This window comes from Lepidochelys kempii, chromosome 2 (genome assembly GCF_965140265.1).
Source record: "Lepidochelys kempii isolate rLepKem1 chromosome 2, rLepKem1.hap2, whole genome shotgun sequence".
Lineage (NCBI taxonomy): Eukaryota > Metazoa > Chordata > Testudines > Cheloniidae > Lepidochelys > Lepidochelys kempii.
The window spans coordinates 236379605-236405100 of record NC_133257.1 but is presented as its reverse complement, the minus strand read 5'-3'; the positions used below and the strand labels follow the sequence as shown (position 1 = coordinate 236405100).

The following is a 25496-nucleotide window of genomic DNA, read 5'->3' as shown; positions in this document are numbered from 1 at the left end:
CCAGGCTGGATGCCTGGGTGGGAACTGTCCCTCCTGTCTAACTTTCAGAACTCGAAGAGCAAACACTTTCCGGGTGACACAGAATATGACTTTCTTAATATCCCCCAAGACAGCACAACCCTTCCCCTCCCTCTCCCCTTCCTCTCTCGCCCCAAAGAGATCCCCCCGCCCAGCCAGGTAGAAGGCCCCCTGGAGTAGACTCAGGTTTATGTCGGCGTCGCTCCTTCCTGCCCTGGAGAATCCTGCGGCACCTTGGTCCAGTTCTAGCTGCAGCAAAGGCTTTACAATAAAGCTGCCCTGCAACCCAGCCCTGGGTCCCGAGTCCCTTGCGAAGTCCGAGGGCAGCTGGGATGGCTGCGTTTCCCTTTGCCAGCGCTGCCCTGGGTGGTATTTGGAGTACCCTATGGTGGTTATTTGTTGCCTCATCCGCATCCACTTGCGCGCTCTGTTGCTGGTCAGGACGGACCGGGACGAACCGGCCCAGCTGGTCTCCAGCCCGCTTGGCTGCAGGCAGGGAATGGGACGCGGGGCGCTGGTAGCGCTGCAGCCCATCCCGGGAAGCGGCCGGGAACTTTCCTGCGGCCGGTGGCGGAACTCATCCCCCGCCAGGGCTGCTCCGCGCTCCTACCTGTGCCGGGGTTCTCCGCCTCCCCCGATCGCTCCTCGGAGCCGAAGGACCAAAAGCCGGAGCCTGGCGTTGCCATCTGCGGAGCTGCCAGCCGTGCCTCGGAGCCGGCGAGCTGCAGCGAGCTGTGTGGGAGGGAGAGTCCCGGCGCGGGAGTGCCCCCGCGTGCAAGCGCCAGGCAGCGTGCGCCGGCGCCGAGAGCGGCAGCGGCGGCCTGGCGCTCCCCGGGGGCTCCGGGGAGAGGGAGGCCGGCAGCAGCGGGGCCGGGGCGACGGGGCTGGCGGCGGGAAGTGGGAGAGGGCGTGGGGCAGGGACGCTAGGCGCTCTCCATGGTGCCGACCCGCTCCCTCGTCAACCCCGCGCGTCTCTCGGCCCGACGGGGGGTCAGCGCGGCTCTGCTTTTATCCGGCTGGAGCCCTCAGCCCGGGCACCCTGGGGCGGGGGGAGGGCGGGGTGCGCGAGTCACGACTCCCCCCGAGCTGGCGGCCGCTGCGGCCTGACAGCGGCTTTCGGCCACGCGCTGGCTCTGGGCAGAGATCGGGACCGGCCCAGGGCCAGGCTGGGGTTGATGGGGCCCCTTCGCACGGCCGGACTTGCTCCGGGAGCCGAGCAGGGCGCCCCCCACGCGGGCCGTGTCCAGAGAGCTTCGGAGGGGAATGGGGAGACAGACCCGGCAACCCGAGGGAGGCACCTGAAGGCTGGAGGCTGGCACAGGGGCAGGCTGAGGCGCACAGAGGAACTGACTGGGGGAGTCTCCGGGCTGGCGATCCCACGCGTGTCTGGCCCCCCGGGGGTGGGGGGGCGCCTTGCCTTGAGGGATCACAGCTCATTCAAGGCCGGACGGCAGGTGACCGAGCGAGCTGAGGTTTCTGCGTCCGTGGGCACGGGCAGAGAGGGGCGGGGGCCTGACCTCACAGCCCGGCCTCCACCGCCAGCGAGGGGCTGGTGGGGGATGTGCCTAAAACCAGAGAGACCCAGCCTCGGGCTATGTCTATGCCGCCCTGATTCTGTTTAGTCCCTTACGTGGGGCCCAGCCCCAGGCCCCCGGTGTCACGGAAACGCAGCTGGAAATGCCCGGCCCTTTGTGTGCGGCTCCACAGAGCGGCTACACCGGGCGCCTTTTCTGAGCCTGCAAGACAGCGAGGCGACAGCCGGAGACAAGGGCTGCAGGATCGCTAATCAGCGGCTCTCTTAGCCCAGCAATGGCATCGGTTTGCAGACCGATGTGTCTGTTCGTCTCCCTGTGGGCGCATCAGCTGGGTGGCCGCCCGCGAAGTCAATGATCCGGAAGGTGGATCGGGCTCGCTCCAAGGTCCTCACACCCCGTCTGTCTCCTCGGCTCCACGCAGAGGCTGCCGGGGTAAGTCAGTTCAGGCTCAGCGCACACCCCATGCTCCGGAGCCGGCCAGGGCAAAGGCCCAGCCAGGCGCCCGGCGGAGCACGAGGGGCCAGGCGGGAGCCGAGTTACAGGCGTGCAGCTTCTCCGGCCCGGGCCCTGCAGGCAGCCCGGTTGTGCAGCTCCCCCCCCCGCCCTCCGCCGGCCTGCGGGCGGGCGCCGAGACTGGAGCAGCCCAAGGCAAGGGAGTGGCTGCCTGTCAGCGCCCAGCGAGGCGTGGGGCAAGGGAGGAGGGGGGTCCACGCTTCCCCGAACTGCTGCACGGGGGGAATGAAGCCGGGCGTTCACTGTGGGGCCTGGCTGCAAGGGCCTTTGGCTCAAGCTCCCCCTGTCCAAAAGCCACACGCAAACCCGCCTTCGCTGGCGGCCTGCGGCTCACCCTGCACCTGCGGGGCAAGAGGGAGCGCAAGCAAGGGTGCGTAGCCTTCATCTACCCCGGCCAGGCGCTGCCCGCCTCGGGACACCCTGCGTATCACCCTCCCTCACCCCGCAGGGCCACCCCACCCCGCCGCGAGGAAGGAGCAATCGCGGGTGCTGCTGAAATCCTTCCAACCACGCTAGCGTTGGACCACCTGGCGGTGGTGCTGACCGGGCAGTTAAAAGTCCGGTCGGTGGGGCAGCGGGGCTAAGAAGGCTTGGTGACAGCCCTGGCCCTGTGGGGTACCCAGAAGCAGCTTCATGTTCCCCTCTGGTTCCTACACCTAGGGGCAGCCAGGGGGCTCCAAACACTTCCCCTGCTCCAAGTGCCAGCTCCACAGCGCCCATTGGCCAGGAACTGTGGCCAATGGGCGCTGTGGGGGAGGAGCCTGCGGATGGGGCAGTGCGCAGAGTCCCCTGGTCGAGCCTCTGCTTCGGAGCCAGAACATGCTGCTGCTTCCAGGAGCTACCTGAGGTAAGTGCCACTTGGAGCCTGCACCCCTGACCCTCCTCCTGTGCCCCAGTCCCAGTCCTGATACCCCATCTGAACCCCTTGGTCCCAGCCCCTCATTCCCCAGCCCTCATCCCCCAGAGCCCTCACCCCCTCCCACATCCGAACCTGCTGCCGGAGCCCCCTCCTGCACCCTATACTCCTCATTTCTGGCCCCATCTCAGAGGCAGCACCCCCAATTGGAGCCCTCACCCCCTCTTGTACCCCAACCCCCTGAGCCAGCCCAGTGAAAATGAGCAAGTGAGTGAGGGTGGGGAGCGTGAGCAACAGAGGGATGGAGTGAATGGGGTGGGGCCTCAGAGGAGGGGCAGGGTGGGGGGCAGGGCAAGGATATTTGGTTTTATGTGACTAGAAAGTTGGCAACCTTATGCTGGGAGCCAGCGTGTTCCTGCACTGAGTGGTTAGAGATGGGCTTTAACAGACCATGCCAAGGACCCAGCACAATAAAATCTCCGTCCCGCACAACCCAACACTGTCACTCTGCGCGGTTATCATAACTTTGCGCCTTAGTGTTGCCAGCCCAGGATAAGGACCGGGCCAAACAGGTACCTGTGAGACAGCACAGAGCTCACAGCCTACGAATGATCTGCCTTGTGGCAGCTTTTCGGGCATCTCCTTCTTTCCCCATCTCTTTCTAGGTACAGGCACTTGGGTAGTAAAAGTCCATCTTTAGGAGCGTCCTATGGAAAGCCTCTGTCACAGGCCTTCTCTTCCCTGCCCCTCTTGTCACACTAGCACCTCTCATGGCATCGTGTGAAACTGACAACCACCAGCCTGTTCTCTAGGTGGGCAATCAACACAGACAGGCACCCTGGTTGTTTCCTGAAGTGTTCTCTGGAATCTACTTGGGAACAGGCTGACCTGTTGTGCAGGCCTGGCCTTTTAATCCTGCCAGCATGATAGATAGTTTAAGCAACCCCCCTGTATGTAGGAGACTATGGACAGGGGAGAGGCTGGGCTTGCCTCTTGCTTGGTAGGGCAAAATTGCATTTAGTCTAATCAGCCCAACATCATGATTTTTCCATCCAGAGAGCAAATCTTAGAGAGAACTGGAGGGCGAGCAGGACGGAGACGGTGCCAGGGCTAGAGGCTAAGGCTGCCCCTTTGTTGATAGGCCTCACTCACCTAATACTCAGTCCAATGGAGGGTCTTACTGCACCTTGATTTGTACCCACTCCCCTTTTGGTAGACCCCGGTGTTAATCCATGCAGCAGTGTTAACGAATAACATTCTAGGCGTTGGTCTCACTGAAATGCCTTCGTCAGTTTAGAGAATAGCCTGACAGGAAAACAAAGAATATCAGCCCTGTGGTTTCTTTCTGTGAAACAATACGTCTGCTTTGATCCCTCCCAATTTTCAGCTGATGCCCGCATGTAAGGAAATGTGGAGGAAATACCAAGCTGAGTTTCAATGTAACGTGACTGCTCGGCTCTTCTCTCCTCCTGTCTCAATCCACCCCCGCACACACACCCGTGATTGCACCTGTGCTAGAAGTAATTCAAATGCAGTCAAGCCTGTCCCTGACTTTTGTATTGTTGTTTATTTACTTTGCTATTTTAATAATGGAGAGAACAATTTTAAGAGGACTTTAAAAATCAAACCCAATGTTTTCTAGCACATTGTACACTGCAGCAATTTAAACATGGCTTTTAATCTTTTAACTACCATAAAAATACAAAGCACCAATTACATGTCTATGGAAAGAGGGCTAAATTAAAGTGCCAGAAGTGTCTAAAGATAGTTTGTGCAGAGCTCTACCCTGCTGGTTTTACTCCCACCCGTAATAACTGCAAAGGGACACCTGGCCTGAGCAAGGGACCAGGATTCAGCTCTTACACTGCTCAGAATATTGGCCTGGTAAAATCTGCCATTCTCAGAACATGCAACTGTCAATCACAAATGTGAATGTTCCAGTTATCTACATCCTTTCTCTAAAATAATTTATTTAAAAATAGGAATTTGGGTGAAATTTTGAACTAAATGGCTATTTCTTTTGTACTCAGTACACTTCTGATGGAATTGATTTGCATTTTAGGCAGCAATAGACCAATCCACATTTTCCTAGCCATTTCTCAGTCTCTCTGAGATTAAGAGTCCTAAAAATCCAATGCAAATTTAAAAAGGAGAACAAAGCAAACAAGATTTCAGAGTTCAACATTTAGCCACAAAGCTCACAGGTAGAAGAGACAGTTGTGGTTATATTTCCCTGTATATAAACATTTCAAAGAATATACATCCTATATTGACCTTTAAACACTGTCCCTCGGTAGCTTTACTGTAGTTAAAGTCAATAAGAAAATAAATCGGTTTATAATATACTACCAAACAACAATTTACATTTGTTTGTATTAAAGGGACACTTTTGACATGCAGATTTGGCCCCAAATGTAGGTATTGTAGATCTAAAACCAAAAGAAGTTCTTCTTTGGAATTCTTAAAAAAATCCAGTGAAGTAATTTATTTAAAAAAAAAGTTTTGTGTTAGTATTGTGCGAGTGCATGGGAACCTGAAAACTCAATTGACTAGGAAATGATTATAAACAAAACAGAAACTGACTAGTCTATTTTGTATGAGAGAAATTTAAAAAGGAAAACAATACACAGTAAGTACATTTGTTTTCAAAAATTATTTCAATTTTAGTAATCTAAAGTATATTAATAAGTAACCTCAGCAAGATTCTTTTTCAATATACAATTTTTAACTTGACAGTGTCCCTTTAAAACAGTGTTGGGCTGTAAACTACAATAATTCATAGTCACTGTAAACCTGAAATATTAGAGATAACAATACAAAAAAAGAAGCATACGGTACAAAATCATAAAAAAAGATTATGCTAATAAAATCCAAATGGCAGCAGCAGCTACAACTGCTGGATAAGGCGCCGGCGCTGAGAGGTTTTCCTTAGCAGTCTTCTGTAGTCATAGGGATTATCTTCAGTTTTGCTCTCGTCCAGGGGGCTCTCTGCAACCCTTGACCTAGGGATTAAATGCAGAAGCGCTTTAGAAATTAAAGTCAAAACATTTACTTCAGCAAACACTGCTAATCAACTGCTTAACCTTCAACCTCAGAAAAAACAGCTGCCTTTTCTAGGTCTCTTCCTACTCTGCGGAATAGATCTGGCACCCCAGAGCAAATACATGTTAGCAGAACAGAGGAATGCTCAAAGAAAACCTGTTTTTTCAAAAAAGGGAGGAATTATTAAGGACATAGCAAAAATGTCAGGACAACAGGCAAGGCTTTGGGGGTAATTCCTGCCTGTTAGACATTGCATCAGATTGTCAGCTGGTGTAAATCAGGTAGCTCCATTGACATAAATGGAGCTACTCCTGTTTTATACCTGCTGAGGATCTGTTCCACTGTTTCAGACTGGACACTGCAAAGGTCACAGTATAGAACCCAGCTTACGGTTTTCAAGTGGCAAGGTTAATTTTTGAAAGCTGGTCTTCCATTTAGACAGCAGACCTAGCTAACTGGACCAAGGTCATTCCTATGTAATGCGATTAACCATAAAACCATTGTTTGGAAAGTATACATTATTTTGAATTAACTATTGACGTGTTTGATGAGCTACACTTAGGGGTGCAGTGTACAGTTCCAAATGCCAACAAACAAGTAAAAGCGTTCACTTTCTCTAGGACTCAATCATACTCGCCTTACTCACACAAGAAGCCTGACTGAAGTGGCCACTGAATGTTGAACTGTAGTTGATACTTAAGTAATAAACCATGAACGGGGGTAAATTCTGCTCTCAGTTACACACAGTAGATCTGGAGTTACTCCAGTTACTCCAAGACAGTTACCGCAGATTAACATCAGAGCAGAGCATCCTAATAAGGCATGCATTCTTACCCCTTGCACCGGTTTCCACTGTGTTCAGTGGCAAAAATCTCATTGATTTAAGTGAGAGCACAATCAGGCTCCTAGCCTACTGGTGCATATCACAAAAGCATTTTGAGTGAAGAGGCAAAAGGTCACATGCAATTAATGACCTGAAAAATCTGTGTAGGTAGAAGGCTGATGAACCAGGTATTCCCTTCAGGATTTTCCCTTGCTTGTTTATCATACTGGTGTCAAGCAGAGGCTGAGTGTAGGGGCATGTGTTGTTTCAGTGCAATAGGAAAAAAAGGAAGTCAAGAACCAGGTGTCTCGGCTCCAAAAGTTAGGCTAAAAGTCTGGCATAGAGCCACACAATCCTAATTGAAACAGAAATTTAACTTTTAGATTTTGCTTTAGTTTGACAAAAAGTTTGAGATTCAAAGACGTACAGCAAGGAGGTCTGTCCACCTTATCTGGAGCTGTGGAGTCAGAACAAAATTGGCAGGTTCTTCAGCAAAATGGCTGTATGATTGAGATTGTCTCGCCAGAGTTCTGCTCCCAAAATTGCAAACAGGGCTGAAGACTCTTTGTACTCTTTTGGGGCCTTATTTTGAAGAAAGGAATTTTTCAGCTAAGCATATATACATTTTTCTAATTCCTAGAATTATTATTTTACAAGATTCCACAATAAATAGTTAGTTGATTTATAGACAGTTTGAATGCATATACTTTTGTCTTCAGTATGAAATGTACAAAAATAAGTTTGCATCCATAACTTTTTAAAGTAGGTTACACAGCATTTCTTTTGTTCCTACTATTATTTGGTATTACTTACCCTTCAGTAATAGTTAAAGATGAATCTCTGAGCTCCACTGGTGGCCTCTTTTCTCTTGTGCTGGAATTACTATCATTTGATATGGACTCACTTGATGAAATTTCTTGGTAATAGAAATCTTCTAAATCTAGCACCTTGCCCAGACTGTAAATATACAGAAGTTGTAAATCACCAATTCTGTTTTGCAACATTTTCCCAGCGAAAATAAAGTAATGAATCACAACTTTCATTTTCCTTATCAGCCAATATCTGAGGACTTTTGATATGTTGACTGTGGTAGAAAATTATATAAGCACAAAAATCTGGTCCTGGAGATGTAACTAACGAAAATTCAGATGTTTATAATTTTGAACTAATAATTTACGGTTGAATTTACCAGCAAATATATAATCACATGCCAAGTACTTTGTAGAATCAGCTTTTATATCTGTGCATGCATGAGTTGTGACTGATTTTGTAAATGTATCAATGTGCACCTGGGTATCTCAAGGCAGTTCTGAGATTTAGAGATCTAACGTTACTGGACAGTTTTCAGCAATGCCATTCTTACTGATAAAAAGAAAAGGAGTACTTGTGGCACCTTAGAGACTAACCAATTTATTTGAGCATAAGCTTTCGTGAGCTACAGCTCACTTCATCAGATGCATACTGTGGAAAGTGTAGAAGATCTTATTATGTACACACAAAGCATGAAAAAATACCTCCTCCCACCCCACTCTCCTGCTGGTAATAGCTTATCTAAAGTGATCACTCTCCTTACAATGTGTATGATAATCAAGTTGGGCCATTTCCAGATTTGTGCTGGAAATGGCCCAACTTGATTATCATACACATTGTAAGGAGAGTGATCACTTTAGATAAGCTATTACCAGCAGGAGAGTGGGGTGGGAGGAGGTATTTTTTCATGCTTTGTGTGTACATAATAAGATCTTCTACACTTTCCACAGTATGCATCCGATGAAGTGAGCTGTAGCTCACGAAAGCTTATGCTCAAATAAATTGGTTAGTCTCTAAGGTGCCACAAGTACTCCTTTTCTTTTTGTGAATACAGACTAACACGGCTGTTACTCTGAAACCTGTCATTCTTACTGATATAATTTAAAATTCTGTTAGTACTTCCATTATAATCACCTGTTTTTAGGGATTTATTCTTTGACCACAAAAATGTACTCTAGGACACGATTTAATAGGCCATGTTCAGCTAGTTCAAGAGATTCAAATTCAAGCTCTAGAATTTAGGGATATCAGTAGATTTGTGACACTCTCTGGAGGACTTTGGGCTTAGAAATGAATGGATTACATTGATCCATAAGTAACAAGAAGATAATCATCTGTATATTTAACTCTTTCAGATCATGGGTGAGAAAGAAGAAAACTGCTAGGGAATTGGATTTTTCAGGCGATCTGCAGTGTGACACAGGGACTTTCTTTCCATGTCCCCTATTTATATATCTTGCTCAAGCTATTTATTTATCTGAAAGTTGTTACCCATTGGAGAGGTTTTGTAACATACAGTATATGAAATGAGTTGCCAACCTCAGTACACATCCTAGTGGCCAGGATCGTGTTATTCAGCACTCTTCTTGCCAGTCTCAGCAGACAGAGAAAGGATTGAACGGACCTAGAGAGTAATTTCTCCAGGTCAAAAGTGTGTCATGTGATTGGGATGATATAGAAAAAATGCACGACTTCTTCCCAGGCTATTCCTATGCTGTGTTCAGAGGCCTTTAGTTTCTAGAGCTGTCAGTCCATCCTCTAGCAAGCCCAAGAATTCTCTTTAAATAAGTTAATGTTTAAGAAATGGAAATTTCTTGTAGAGAAGATGAGAAGGGACTACAATATTTTGAAGCAGGCAGGGGCATGCCACCACCTGGATTGGCATGCTGCTGCTGAAACTCTAGGGAGACAGGCATGCCATAAGATGCTGAAACTTACAGCACCTAGCAGAATGGGATGCTGTTACTGAAAGAGGCCTCAGATACTACTGGAATATATATAATAATAACAAATAGTATATATCAGTGTACTGTTGGAGATCGTATATATGAGCACAAGCATTCTTCGCATGCATTGCTTCAGGGTGCCTAAGGAAACACACAATTTGAAAATCACACAGTTTAAAATGACTAGGAAAAAAAATCCTAAGGGTGACTTGAAAGACACTGGGCAGGATTCTTCTCTCATACTAGTGTAAATCAGAAGTAACTCCTTGAATTCAGTAGCAATAGTGGTATAAAACTGGTGTAAGTGAGAAGAAATTCAGGTCCAATGAGTAAATTTCTTGTCCAGACATGAACTGGTCAAATAACTCACCAGAAGAGGAGCTGACTGGGAGAAACCCTATATTTAGAAATTTTCCAAGATACAACTGGCACTACAAGCAGATCTGTGATCTAGAGTTGACAGTGTCATGTGGCGACACAGACATAAATTAAACCAGAAATGCATAATGGGGTCCTTGAGTGAAGAGCTCGAAATACAAAAACTAAACTTACTGCTACACCAAATGGGTCATCTAACGTGCAGTGTAACTAGTGGCTGAAATATAGCTGAATGCAAGACTGAGCTTAAGCATGTGGTTGCATTTTATTGATTGTAAAGGTGTTTGCAGTTCCTGCATGCTAGCTTGTGGCTCAGTGTGATGCTGCAGGTATGCCCCTCCTTAGTTTCCCCAAGCGGAGCAGCAATAGATTTAACTGCCCAGCCAAGAAGAAACCAACACATATTAACACAATACCATGTCCCCTTTTTAATCAGACTTCAGGACAGGAACCATTGTAACAAACAGTTCATTAGGACTGTAGATCAAGGCTCCCAAGCTGATAGTCCATGCCCAAGTCTGTGAGGCAGGTTAGGCTGGTCTCATAGTGCCTCAGAGAGTAACTACCACCCCACTGCAGCCTGCCTGGCTTCTATTCCCTCTCTCTTTCCCCTGCTCCACTTCCTGTTCCTGTTTATATGGGTCAGCCCCCAGGAGGACTGGGTCAGCCCCCAGGAGGACAGGGCCTCCTTGATTATCCCTAGGCTGCAAGCTGTAGCCTCCAGCCAAACTCTTAAAGGGGAGTATCCTTTTTTACCTCTTTACCTTTTTACTACATTCTCTCAAATATATATGTCCTGGTTTTAGATATATTCTATATGAAGTTTGCATCCTGCAGCTTCAGCTGCGGATTGGTGTTTCCAATCATGCAGGGTATTGAGTGTCTCATGCAAGGTGTTATGTCCTCTTTTCCCACTGCCTTCAATGGGAGCTGAGGGCATTCAGCATCACACAGCACTGAGCTTTATGAATAGACCACTGCCCCCATGCTATTATATGTCAAGTAAAGGAACAACTAAGGCCAGGTCTGCACTATAGGCTTCTGCTGACATCGGTATTTCAGTCTGGGGTGTGAAGAGATATGATCCCTGAGTCTGACCAGCAGAAGCCCTTAGTGTAGATGCTGTTGTTGGGAACACTGGGGCATGGCCACTAGGTAACTCGAGGGGATGGCACACTGTTCTACCAGCAACATTCGAATTTTCGGGTATAGTTTGCTTGCCTTACAGTGGGTGGTTTTACTATACCAGTAAAAAGCACAGCTTTGCTGGTATAGCTGTGTCCACCCTAGGACTGCTTTGCCAGTATAGTTTACCAGTATTCCAATACTGGTGAAGTGCTCCTAGTATAGATGTAGCCTAAGAAGTATATTCAGGAGTGGACGGTCACAGGGAAGCAGCACAAAAAGCATAAGTACAGGTCCATATGTGGGGCAAAGCTGTGGGTTTAATCTTTGCCAGAAGCTATGTGCTGAATATTTGCCAGAACCATAGAGAGATCTGCATAGACACCTCTACCCCGATATAAAGCGACCTGATATAACACGAATTCGGATAAAATGCGGTAAAGCAGCACTCCGCGGGGGCGGAGCTGCGCGCTCCAGTGGATCAAAGCAAGTTCACCTATAATGCGATAAGATTTTTTGGCTCCCGAGGACAGCGTTATAGCGGGGTAGAGGTGTATATAGCTCCAAGAAAATATATGCATGTGGATATCCACCAAAGTATTTCAATTACACAGTGAGAAAAGCTTTACTATTGAAATGACAGTGGGCATTTTGGTTTTCTTATTTCTTATGACTATATAAATTGTTTCTGTTTGTGGTTTTTATATTTCTAAGTGGTTGTTTCTCAGAAGGGGAGCTCCATCCTTCTTTGGATTTTTGCTAATGAAGTGATTGGTTGCTCACCTGTTTTGAACTGGAATTTTAAGCAGCCTCAATTATTTCTTTGATTTAGAACTGTCTTTGTGCTAGACTGTGTCTTCGTTTATTATTATGCTTGTATTGCCATTGCAAAAGACTCACGTACGAGTAAAAACATTTGACCAAATTCTATAATGTATTTTGTTCTTTACAATGGCATAATTTTAACTTGTAAATGGTACTTTCCTGTGTATCATCAAATAACTATATCCTTTTCTTAACTCTTGATTTTACTTTGTTGACAGGGCAGCTAAACACTGTTTCTGGAGCATTATAACAATTACTGTGGGATAAGTAAATACAGAAGAAAAAATTACCTGTTTTTTCTTGGTTTCCGTTTTTCTTCTTGGATTGATTTCTAAGAAAACATCAAGCAATTTTTAAAAATTTGTGTCACTTTTTTTAAACACAGGAGCATTTTTACGCAAAGGTCCTATACATGGGCATGTGAAATACGAGACTTTCAGATAATTCTTATGAAGAAAACTACATACTTTTTTTTTGCTTGACAAATTATGTGCTGTAGCAGTTTTTAATAATCTTTGTGCTTGTTTATCTGTATAAGAGATTGCAGCTAGTACTGGTAACTATACTGTGCACAAATAAAAGAAACTGTAATCAGAAGAAGGAGGGGAAAATCAAACTTCCAAATCCTATATCTGCTTTAATAAAATTGACGAACGCTGTCCAATTTAGGCAGACTTTTATATATTCGATGCTAGTTTATATGGGTATTAGCTATTCACTGTGAGGAGGCCCAAACCCATTCTCATGAAATGGGATAAAATACAACATGGTTTTACAAAAGGCAGCTCATGCCAGCCCAACCTGACCTCTTTCTTTGAGAAAATAATTGATTTTTTTAGACAAAGGAAATGCAGTAGATCTAATCAACCTGGATTTAAGTAAGGCATCTGATACAGTTCCACATGGGAAATTGTTAGTTGAACTGGAGAAGATGGGGTTTAATATGAAAACTGAAAGGTGGATAAGGAACTGGTTAAAGAGGAGACTACAACGGGTCATACGGAAAGGTGAACTCTCAGGCTGGAGGGAGGTTACTAATGGAGTTCCTCAGGGATCGGTCTTGCGGGGACCAATCTTATTTAACATTTTCATTAATGTCAGTGGCACATAAAGTCGGAGTGTGCCAGTAAAATTTGCGGATGACATAAAGTTGGGAGGTATTGCCAATCAAGAGGGGATCCAGAATATCATACAAAAAGATCTGGATGACCTTGAAAACTGGAATAATAGAAATGGGATGAAATTTAATAGTGCAAGTTCATGAATTTAGGGACTAACAATAAGAATTTTTGCTGCAAACTGGGGACATATCTGTTGGAAGGGACAGAGGAGGAGAAAGAGCTGGGTATATTGGTTGATCACAGATGACTATGAGCCACCAATGTGATGAGGCCATGAAAAAGGCTAATGCAGTCCAAGGTGCATCAGGTGAGGTATTTCAGTAGAGATAAAGAAGTGTTATTACCATTATACAAGGAACTGGTGAAACCTCATCTTGACTGTTGTGTGCAGTTCTGGTCTCCCGTGTGTAAGAAAGATGAATTTAAAATGGAACAGATGCAGAGAAGAGCTGCTAGGAGGAAAACCTATATCATGATAGGAGACTCAAGGAGTTTAGCTTGTTTAGCCTAACTAAAAGAAGGCTGAGGGGTAGAATGACCAGATAGTAACTGTGAAAAAACGGGACGGGGGGTGGGGGGTAATAGGCGCCTATATAAGAAAAAGTCCCCCAAAATGGGACTGTCCCTATAAAAACAGGACATCTGGTCACCCTACTGAGGGGAAATATGATTGCTCTCTATAAATACATCAGAGGGATAAATACCAGGGAGGGAGAGGTGTTATTTAAGCTAAGCGCCAAAGTAAACACAAGAACAAAGAGATATAAACTGGCCATCAAGAAGTTTAGGTTTGAAATTAGATGAAGGTTTCTAACAATCAGAGGAGTGAAGTTCTGGAACAGCCTTCCAAGGGAAGCAGTTGGGACAAAAATCCCAAATGACTTCAAGACAGAGCTTGATAAGTTTATGGAGGGAATGGTATGATGAGACTGCCTATAATGGCATGTGGCCCTTGTGGCTGCTAGTAGCAAATATCCCCAACGTCCAGAGATGGGACACTAGATGGGGAGGGCTCTGAGTTACTACAGAGAATTCTTTCCCAGCTGTTTGGCTGGTGGGTGTTGCCCAGATGATCAGGGTCTAACTGACCACCATATTTGGGGCCAGGAAGGAATTTTGCCCCAGTTCAGATTGGCAGAGACACTGGGGATTTTTCGCCTTCCTCTGCACCTTGGAGATGGGTCACTTCCAGGTTTTTAACTAGAGTAAATGGTGGATTCTTTGAAACCTGAAGTCTTTAAATCATGATTTGAGAACTTCAGTAACTCAGCCAGAGGTTATGGGTCTACTAAAGGAGTGGGTGGGTGAGGTTCTGTGGTCTGCAATGTGCAGGAGGTCAGACTAGGTGATCATGATTGTCCCATCAGGCCTTGAAGTCCGAGTCTAAATTCAATGGGAGTTTTGTCACTGGCTTTTCAGAAAAAACTGTACTGGGCCCATATATTATAAGCAGTATACTCTGCTGAAATATGTTACCATTGGGATACATACTCACCAAAGATGCAGAGGAGTGAGAGTTATTTGAGAATGTGAATAATTTCTAAACTATAATAGATTTCTCTCTCTTCAGAGAAAGCAATGCTATGCCGCAGCATTTAGAACAGCATGACTTTTCAAAAGTAATACATTTTAAAGTTTAGAATGGACCTAATTTTGATCTTTCTTATACTGATATAAATCAATAGTAATTCCATGAAATCTAGCGAATTACACTGGTTTAAAACCAGTGTGAAAAGAAAATGAGGATCCTTTCCTAGAAACACCATATTTAGGGTACTGCAACTGATATAGCACAGATCAGTGGTGGGCAACCTGCGGCCCACCAGGGTAATCCGCTAGCGGACCGTGAGGCAGTTTGTTTACATTGACTGTCCACAGGCACAGCCGCCCGCAGCTCCCAGTGGCCGCGGTTCGCCGTTCCCGGCCAATGGGAGCTGCGGGAAGTGGCGCAGGCTGCAGGGACGTGCTGGCTGCCGCTTCCCGCAGCTCCCATTGGCCGGGAATGGCGACCCACGGCCCCTGGGAGCTGCGGGCGGTCGTGCCTGTGCCTGTGAGTCAGAGTAAACAAACTGTCTTGCAGCCCGCCAACAGATTACCTTGATGGGCTGTGTGCGGCCCGTGTGCCGCAGGTTGCCCACCACTGGCATAGATTCTTAAGTTCACAAACAAGTACAGAAAGATAGCTTTCCTTTTAATGTGATAGGATGACTATAAATAAATATAGCTATTGCCCCCTTACTAGCATTGTAAAAATCAATAGGCCGTATTCTGCCTTCATTTACACCTGTGCAACACTCTGCACTTCAGTGGGGTTGCATGGAGATAAGTGAAGGCAGAATGGGGCTTGTTAATTAATACTGAGAACATAGTGTGAGATATGTACCAGTTCGTGTTGTTATCCCCATTTTTGCAGGTGGGGACTGTGAGGCAGAGTGAGTCAGAGCAAAATTTTCAAGGATATCCACCAATATTGTAGGTAGAGCTGGTTGGAAATCATTTTCAATATTTCAATTATTTTTGTCCCAAGTTGAGAGGAAAAGCCGAAATTTCAAAATTTTTACAGAACAAAATGATGGAAGAAAAAGTGTTTGGGTCCGTTGAAAGATTTTATTCTCATATATTCAGAATGTTTCATTTAGATTTCAACCCTTTTTATTTTATATAGAAAACAAGTAAGTATATTCTGAAATGAAAACTTGTTTCAAAACAAAACAATACAAACTTTTCATTCCAAACATGTCTAAATGGGACATTTTGACATTTTCTAAATGTTTTTCCCCAATTATTTAAAATTAAATATCATCAAAATGATTATGTGAAAAAATTTGGTTTAATCAAAATGACATTTTCCAAGATAAACCTCTTTTGATGAAATTTTTCAACCAGCTCTAGTTTTTGCATGCCCAGTTTGAGACACCTAGAGTGTGTCTACACTGCAATTAGACACCTTTGGCTCACCCATGCCAGCTGACTTGGGCTGTTTAATTGTGGTGTAGATGTTCGGGCTCAAACTGCAGCCTGAGCTCTGGGACCTTCCCAGCTTGCAGGGTCCTAGAGCATGGGCTCCATCCCAAGCCCAAAGATCGAGACTGCAATTAAACAACCCCTTAGCCAAAGCCCCAAGTCAGCTGGCATGGGTCGGCTGTGGGTTTTTAATTGCAATGTAGACATACCCCTAGAGACTGATTATCACAGGAGAGAATTTGCAGCTCCCATTGACTTCATCTCGGGTTGTGGCCACCTGGCGCTGCTGTAAATTGCATGTTTAGGTGACTAGTCCAAAAAGAGAGGGAGACACAAAAAGTGGACTCTTTTGGAAATTCAGTCTAAGTGATGTAATCAAGGTCAAAGAGTTTTAGAACTAAGGAATTCCTGATTCCCTGTCCTGTTGTCAGATAACTAGACACTCATCTGCATCCCTCAGGTGCTGGGCCTTAAACTTTGCCACTGCATCTAATGTCAGCAAGACAGGCTCACTCACTCTTGAAAAATAAACAGAATTGACTGACAATAATGTTAATTCATATTTTGAAAGCTACTATTGAAAACTAGGTTCAGAGATGCCCAGTTTTTGCTGATACCAAGTCAGACAAATAACAAATGAGTTTTCATAAAGTACCAAGATTCTGCACCTGTTTGATTTCTGCTTTGTGGATACACTTTGCACCAAGGACACATTTACTTTAAGATGTTAATTTCTTCACATAAAACTCCAAATACAGAATTGTGTGTTACGCTTTACATTTAAAAGTCCTAAACCTCACAAGACTTGTTTTCCAGGAAACAGGTCCTATTCAACAAATGCCCACCTCTATTTCAAAATATGAATGTTTCAGTGATAACTTCTTTTATCCTGCTCCTTTGTAATAATTTCCATTGAGAGGGGGCCAATTGCGACAGCCAGTTTAATCGACTGTACTCTTACCTGATGTTAAAATAGACCAGTGAGATACATATGTCACTAGCAAATGTGTTTAATTGATCTCTTTATAGGAACCTTCTGAACTGCTTTTTTAAATGTCTGTCTTTCTGCTTACCTTTTTCTGTGTTGAATGGCATTAAAGTCAAGAGTGGAAAGCAGACACAGGTATCTGAATTTGGACCAAAGGCTTTACATGGAGACAGTCAAATCCATTAGTTTACTGAGTTGCCTGTCTTATGCAGTTCCTTCAAAATAGTGATCTGACATTTGGTAAAGGGAGCGGTATACTAACACTGCATATTTTAAAATTTGTTCTCCAGGCAAGATCTATAAATAAATTACAGTGATGGCTGTCATTATAAATACCTAGATAGAAAGGTCACATAAATACTTCACCCACCTTGTCTGTCTGTTAAGGTAATGTCTTATTACTTCACCCACCCTGTCTCTCTAACATCCTGGGACCAACATGGCTAGAACACTGCATACAACAATAGACAAAAAGAGTAAGTGTGAATCTTGTTTGAAATCTGGCTATGGATTTGAATATTGTAGCCCATCAATTTTTACTGGAAGGGAGTGTCGTCTGCCCATTGTAAAACATTGGCTGGACAAGATAAATCTGGCAGGTTTTGCCCACAAAAGTTAGTCAAGCTCACATGTATTAGAGTATAGTATGTGGAGTCTTCAGGATTATTTAAAGTTTTGGGTTTCCGCGGTCTCCTTGGGGGTCGCTGTAGGGGATGAAAGTCCTCTGATTTGGTGGCAACTGTAAAAAAAAGCAAGAGACACTCGTTCATTTATTCACAGGATGAGTGTACATCACAAAAACATAACAAAAGAGATATTTATCTGACAATGAAAAAACACTTTCAGCTACTTTTAACACTTAAAAAAGAAAGGAAGTGTTTTGGACATTTCCAGGACCATACTTGGAAGAAATGTAGATCTGTTAAACCCACCTTCAACAATGCCCATGAACATAGATCACATAGAAATTGTCATGTTGGAACAGATCAATGGTCTATCTAGTATGGAACAATTTCTCTGACACGAGCTAATGCTGGCTGTTTCAAAGAAAGATGCTGGGAGCCAGTGATCAAGTATTTCTCTGTGCCCTTTGTCCTTTTCCCTGTCCTGTATGGAAACGTGTCTATTTAATTCCTTATAGCTATGGCTGTGAGTTTGTCTCGGAGGACACAGAAGTCACAGATTCTGTGACTTTCCATGGCCTCAGTGACTTCTGCAGCGGCCGGTGTGGCTGCCCCTGGGCCAATTGCACTGGCTGCTGCTGGGGCAGTTGCAGGCCACCGCCTCCGCCCCGTCCCCAGCAGCAGCAGGAGGAGTTTGGGTGAGGAGCTCAGGGCTGGAGGTTAGGGTGTAGGAGGGGGTGAGGGCTCTGGGTGGTGCTTACTTTGGGGGGCTCCCCAGAAGTGGCAACATGTCTCCCTTTCAGCTCCTCGCTCCGTGCGCTGCCTCTGTCCACAGGCAACACCCCCACAGCTCCCACTGGCCATGGTTCCCGGTGAAGGGGAACTGTGGATCTGGCAGTGAGTGGAGCTAAGAGCTTAGGGAGGGACATGTCGCTGCTCCCAAGAAGCTGGGTAGGGAGCCTGCCAGCCCCACCAACTCCCGCCCCCAGCACCAGCGGGGGGCCCCAGGCTTTTCCCACCCGAGCACCCATGGTGCCCCCTGGACTTCCCCCCCGCACACCTGCGGCACCCCCTGGGCCACCCCCCCCCAGCACACTTGCGGCCCAGGCTGCCACCCTCCCAGCACCCACGGTGCCCCCCCGGGACACCAGCCCGCAAGCACCCACGGCCCCCCTACGAACACCCGCAGGACTCCCAAGATTTAGTCAGGGGTATAGTATAAGTCATGGACAGGTCATGGTCTGTGAATTTTTGTTTACTGCCTGTGAGGTGTCCATGACTTCTACTAAAAATACCCGTGACTAGAACATAGGCTTACTTCTAGCCACTGTTTAAGTGCTCAGATTTTTTAGTGTCCTAGTTGGGAGCATTTATCTGTAGATTCAACTACAAGCTCATCTTCCAGTCTCTCTAATTATCTGTCACTTAATCTAGTATAATTAAATATAGCTTAAATATATAATTAAATATAAGAAAATATAGCTAACAGGGATCTAATTTATTTCACCTCACTGAACAGTGGCTTTCTGTTCCTTTATCACATACTAAAGCCAGGGCTCCCTGTAGTTGTAACCTGCACCTTACAGGCATTCGTAAGAAACTGAACATTGGTTGGCAGGTAGAAATCATGAGAATGAGAATCAGGCCTAATGTCTTTATTTTTGTTATGTACATTCCTCTTTTATATGAACCAAACACCTCTAAAGACTTATTCATGTATGCTACTGAAAAGCAAGTAACACATAAACATGTCCTTCACTGAATGGGATACTGCTAATGCCAGGAGGCCCATTAAAAGTCTATTAAAAGGGTGATTCTTGGAGACAAGAAAAGAGCAGAATTTACACTTGTTAATGTTCTTAAAAGTAAGAAGTGAGCAACCCTGCATGAAAAAAAATGGTTACTTCCAGAACTGTAAAAGCATAAGAAATATTATCAGGCATTTATCTTATCTCATTCTCCAGTCTTTTCACCAATGTGGATATGACCAGAGCAACACACGCCATATTTAATGGAAAGTATTACAGATAAAGCTGGTCAGAATATTTTTAACAAAACGTATTTTCATCAAAGGTGCGGTTTTGTCAAAACCAAAACTTTGCCGAGACAGATCAGTTTTGACAAAGATTTTGATGGGAAGAGTTCCAAGTTCCAGGGCATGAGAGAGACCCCTAAAATAAAAAACTGGCCCTTTTTGTTCCCCAAAAACGGACATTTTTCACATACTTCCGTTTCATGAAAACATTCAAAAGGTTTTGTTTTCATTCCAATGCAGAATGAAACCAAATTTGTAAACATCAACAGTCGTCACAAAACAGAACTGTCATCCCCTGGCCTGCTCGGATTTCAGCGTTAGATATTGGCATCTGAGCTACACTGTTTGGTAAATATGAAACAAAATAGAAAATAAAAGCTCTCTGGACATCTTGAAATTGCTTCATGAAAAGCACAAAGCTTTTATATGGACTCTCTGTACTGAAGGGTAGTAAGTATTAATACCCGTCGAGGTCCTGCACACCCAGTCTAAACACTCGCATGCACAATGTGAATCCCTGGAAGATTAGTCCAAAAGCTATGTCAAGGCCAGATCATTTCCTTGGTTCTGTGCAAAGAAGAACCGTGGATCATTGTCTCTTCACATGGAAAGGGAGAGCCAGGCACCTCTACATCAGTGTCCCCTTTCCTTTAAATCCATGGAGGACTCTGTGGGTGTGGGGAACCAGGAGTATACGGGGAGTGGCTGAGGCAGGAGATGAGCACCATCCCCTTTGCACTCAGCATCCACACCCCAGGAAAGTTAATAAAGACAGCAGTGGTGCTTCTTTCACACCGGGATGACCCCAGGGTAGGCACTGCTGAGGGGCCTGTAGCCGTGAAGCTGTATTGGTGCCCTGTTAACAGGGAGCTGGGCAAAGCCAAGGGAGAACATGAGAGTACAGGATCGCTGCACGGATGGCATTGCGTCACAATATATCTTCAAGACTTGCCGGGTTTTAGGCTGGGCCCCTAGTCTTCCCTGCCCCACAACAAAAGAATTCAGAGGGAAACCTCTGAGTTTCCTGGCCCATACATGGATATTGTACTTGGGGACAGAATCTGCCCCACAATGGCTTATTCACATTGCTAACTACTGAAAGTATATTCCACTGCAGTGGTAATCCATTGAAGTACTGCTGTTCTACCTGAAGTGCGTTTTGACCATGAACCAGAGTGCTAACAACACTCAAGTGGGTAAGGAAGGAAAGAATACATTTTGTTCTCTAAGGGTATGTCTGCACTGAAATTAAAAACCTGTGGATGGCTCATGCCAGCTGACTTGGGCTCACAGGGCTCTGGCTGCAGGGACATCCACACTCGGGCTGCAGCCCCTAACTCTGGGACCCTCCCACCTTGCAGGGTCCTAGAGCCTGGGCTCTGGCCCAGGCTCAAATGAATACACCGCAATTAAACAGCCATTTAGTCTGATTCCCAAAAGCCCGAGTCAGCTGGCATGGGCCAGCTAGGGTGTCTAACTGCAGTGTGGATATATTCTAATAGCTCCCAGAAACATTTATTTTACTCTGGAGAAGTAAAATCTATTCTGTCTACATCATAACACCTTTTTAATTAAGAATGTGGCACAAATAGTTATAATGAGAAATGATCATCATTGTTGGCGCCTGGAAAATTAGCTGTATACGTTTTTTGTTATGTGTGATAAATAAAGGCTTGTAAAGGTCACTGGTATATTGAGGAGCCAGAAGGAATAATATTAATTTAAACTGTAATAGGGTAATGATTCCATTTATTGTTTCAGCTTCTTATCTGAAATGCAAACTGCTCCTAATGTAATGAATGGACTATTATCTCAACATTTTACCTTTAAGAGAACAATGGTATTTTTCAACCTCAGGGTACAGATAATTCACTTTAGACAATGAGATTTTCATACAACTAATTCATTTTACTAAATTGAGATTAAATTTGAATCATAGTTTCATTTAAACAGATCTACTGGGCCTAATACAGATACATTCTACTCTACTGATTCTACTCTCGTTATGATGCTGGTTTTACACTGGGGCAATTCAGTTGGCTGCAGTGGACTTATGGTTGACTTACACAGAAGTTAGAGTAGAGACAAGCCCATTGTATTTTATTGCAAAACACATCAGGAGTCTAAACCAGAAATGATAACCTAAAATGATAAAAGTAGTTTAACTATAATAAAAATTGTTATACATTTTCAAAAATTGTATCTGAGTGACCGCTGTGATCACATGAAAATCTGGAAAAAATGAACAAAAATGTGGAGCACTAGGAAAAGCCCAAGAAAGTCGATCTGTTGTTTTTATAGTCACACAAGAGATCATTACCAAACATGCTATCGCATTATTCATTATCTTATCTGACAGATCATCATTGTCAAAGACCTAAAGTACACTCTTCTTTCGGATGAAAACTATTCCAGTCGAAATTAGCTGTAAGAGTCACTCCTCTGCATAGCTGCTCTGAAAATTACTCTTCCTACACGCAAGAAAAATTATTTTAACGATCATAAGGTCTCAGTAAGACAACTTGCTTTGATTATTGAAAATTATATTGCTTACAAGAGCATCTTTTTACCTAGACCTAAATCATTTGGAAGAATCTGCCAACATAAATGTCTATATACATATTTAAATTTGACTTGCATGCCTTTGCTTCATGGATGAGATGAGGGTTCAACTGGTTGAAGTTACTTCTGCCTTTCTCCATTTTTTCCAGCTCCTATAAATCTCCTGCATCTGGAAATCTTTTATTTCCCGCATTTTCATCACATGGAGCTCTCCTTTTATATATTCAGCCCCAATGGGATTAAGCACAATTCTGGCAAGCCTGTACTAGCCACTACCAGCTGCTACAGAAATGTTCTCTGTCTAAACATCACTTCCTGTTACATACCACAGAGGCTAACTGTGCAATTACTACAATACCTTGGAGATGCAAACTGATAGGCCAAATTCTACTTTCAGTTCAACTGGTGTAAATCTGAAGTCAATGGAGTAACTCCAGATTTGAGGAACACCAGCGTAACTGAGAGGAGAACTTGTGTTAGTAGTAATTGAGATTAGGGGCCATAGCAGTGGGGAAGTTGGTTTCAGGGGCTTTACATGCTGCAGTATTGACACCAAAAACTATGAAAAAAGAAGTTAAGGGGAATGAATTATTATTCTGGAGAACAGCAGGCCCCTTAAGATTATAACCCTTATAACCTATAAGAAGAATTTCCCTTCTTTGTGAAGTTCCAAAGAAAGCCACAGATGTGTCTGAATTTATTTTTTGAATTATCCAAGATGTAACTCCATTGATTCACATGGAGTTACACCAGAGGTGAATTTAGCCCTACCCAGAATTTAGTTCACTTACCCAGAGAGTCAACTAACGGTTAATAGATTTCTTTCTGCTCTTAGATTTGTGTGTTCTTTTCTTATGAAATACAAATACTGTAGTTGGTATTTGTACTATGGAACAACTCATTATGCATAGAGTAATGAAATATGCTTTTCATTAGTTGTCAATACTATCAGAGAACTTTTACTTACTAGGTTTTGGTTGGAAGGCAAGTTCGACTCATGAACCTTAGAGAAGATGAATTTCTGTTTGCTTGTTTTCCAGACATTCAGTACACCATTGCAGTGGGTAATGAGACAGAAAGCAGGAGGAAAATCATCCCTTTCTATCAGGCCAATTAAACTTTGCTTCTCGAGTCTGTTACTCAGAAAAAGGTCTCTCATGGTGTCTAGTCTATCCATGGCATAATTTTGCCCAGGGTTTCATGTGCATCTAGGGGAAGCTGATCATCTGGGCTTTATTTCTGCATATTTGAAAGGAAAAATAATACTTTCTAGCTAATTTAAATATTTCTAAAGCACCTATCTCTGTGGTATTCAGGTGCTACTGGAACTCATATGGTACTTTTAATCTCCAGGTTTCATAGCACTTTACAAAGACAGGTGAGCATTATTATCTCTATTTTACTGATGGGGTAACAGAGATACAGAAAGGTTAAGTGACTTGCTCAAGGTTACGTGACAGCAAGTCATTAGCACAATCAGGAACAGAAGCTACATTTCCTGACTCTCCGCTCTATACACCATGGCTGCCCCTATGCTAACGTTATGCAAACAGGCCACCATTAGGAACATACAGTGGGGAAAGATTTTAGAGGGTAAGGAGAATTTAGAATAAAAGATGGTGATATTACACAAAACATTACGTTTATTGAGATTCTACCATTAGGAATACAGCTGAACAGCTAAAAAGTAATATGATTCTGTTCAGACAGCATGAGCGCACACCATGAATACAATCACAATCAATAGCTAAAACAAGGAGGTTTTGCTTTAGTGACTTAGATTTTTGTTGTGAACCTTACAATAGCATTCACTGTGATCTACGCTCAGGAAGGCAAATCTTTTGTGCTATATGGGCATGAAACACCCTATCAAAATTTATGTTTGTGCAAGTGATACTCAAATGTTTAAGGAGGACAAGTTTGGACTCCAAAAGTATGGCATCGATTTATATAGGATCAAGGTGGCCAATTCAGCGATTGAGTATGTGAGTAGGATGGTTGGCAGTTAATGTTAAGAAATGTTTAACAGTTCTGTTAGGGAACTGAATCTACAATTTTGTTGTATTGTCTGGCACCAAACAACAAAAACTAAACAGAGGTGAGAGAGTTAACTCAAAGGCCTTCATACTTCCTTACTTCGCCCTTATTCAGGCAAAGCACCGACTGACCAAAAAAAAAAAAAAAAGAAAGAAAGTATATAGGCTTCAGGTTTTGGACCATCTACAGGTGCTGACTTTTGTTTTAGCTGGTGGGTGCTCCTCTCTGCCTCCTCAACCCACACAAGCGGCAGGTGGGGTGGAGCACAGGCAGAGTGGGGGCGGAGTCATGGTGCAGGTGCTGGGGCCCACAAAAGATTAATCTGGCTCTGCAGGTGCTAAGCATCCCCTTTTTTTTTGGTTGGTGCTTGAGCCCCGGAGCACCCACAGGGTTGGCACCTATGTCCACAGCTGTTTGCATGTGTTCTGAGCAAGGCAGCCAGAATTCTCTAGAAACTGGGGTAAGCATCTGTGCATTAGTTTGAAAGAGTAAAGTACCTACTGCCTAAGTAAGAAAAGCTTGAAGAAGGGTCAGTAAATATAACTCCCCCTGCAGGCCCAGCAATAGCTGCAGATTCCTGGTGTATTGCTATTTTGGCAGTGATCCAGAACTGAGAGCTCAATCCTGCAATGGACTAACTGCTGTCAACTTCTACTGACTTAAATGGGATGTGAGAGTGCTAAGCCTTTCTCAGGATCATGCTCTGGGTATATCACATTTAGGACCAGCACAACATTCAATCCCTTGTAGAAACTAATGCCCTGACTCTGAGCTGCTTGTGATCTGAGATTGGTGAAGCCCAGGATGGGACAGATGGGTCAAAGTGGCCATATACCACCTGTCTGGCCCTCTGGATTCTGTGCCCTGTCAGGGATCTGTCCAATTCCCAGCATAAACTAGAGCTTCCAGAGGGTTGCTTTCAGGACCGGTTCTAGAGGTGGGTGAGCAGGTGAGCTGTTGCTTGGCTGCTTGGGAGCACCAAAAACATTTCCCATCAGCAAAACAGCTAGGGTTGCTACTGGCTACTTTAACTGACACTTGGCTGCCACAGCACCCAAAGGGCCCGTGAAAGGGTGCTAAACTCTGGAGCGCCTCCAAGTGGCAGGGTGTAGCACCACAGTCCTTTTCTCACCCCTGGCCTGCCTGCAGGCGGATGTTGGTGGGTCTTCAGTGAGTTGGCCCTCTGGCCGAGTCACAAAGTCCTTCTGGGGTAGTAAGGAACCTATTGAATAGTCTATTTTGCCCTCACTACAGTCTTCAGCCCTGGCTCTGGGCCCACTGAATTCTTCCCTTTC

At 44.7% G+C, this 25496-nt stretch overlaps 2 protein-coding genes across 3 annotated transcripts in view; both read right to left on the bottom strand.

The window, feature by feature from the left end:
• The window catches only part of GAD2 (glutamate decarboxylase 2), a 56255-nt gene extending 54149 nt beyond the window's left edge, over positions 1-2106 (bottom strand). For both annotated transcript variants that reach the window (XM_073334284.1, XM_073334285.1), the window contains exon 1: positions 629-2106. In XM_073334284.1, the coding sequence (XP_073190385.1) occupies positions 629-704 (76 nt within the window). In that variant the 5' untranslated portion in view covers positions 705-2106. The remainder of the gene's footprint in view (positions 1-628) is intronic.
• A 3550-nt stretch (positions 2107-5656) lies between these two features.
• The window catches only part of MYO3A (myosin IIIA), a 298186-nt gene continuing 278346 nt past the window's right edge, over positions 5657-25496 (bottom strand). Inside the window, exons 34-37 of the mRNA XM_073334312.1 lie at positions 17574-17683; positions 12162-12202; positions 7601-7744; positions 5657-5924 (exon numbers count right to left, since the gene is read on the bottom strand). Coding sequence (XP_073190413.1) covers positions 5810-5924; positions 7601-7744; positions 12162-12202; positions 17574-17683 — 410 coding nt within the window. The 3' untranslated portion in view covers positions 5657-5809. The remainder of the gene's footprint in view (positions 5925-7600; positions 7745-12161; positions 12203-17573; positions 17684-25496) is intronic.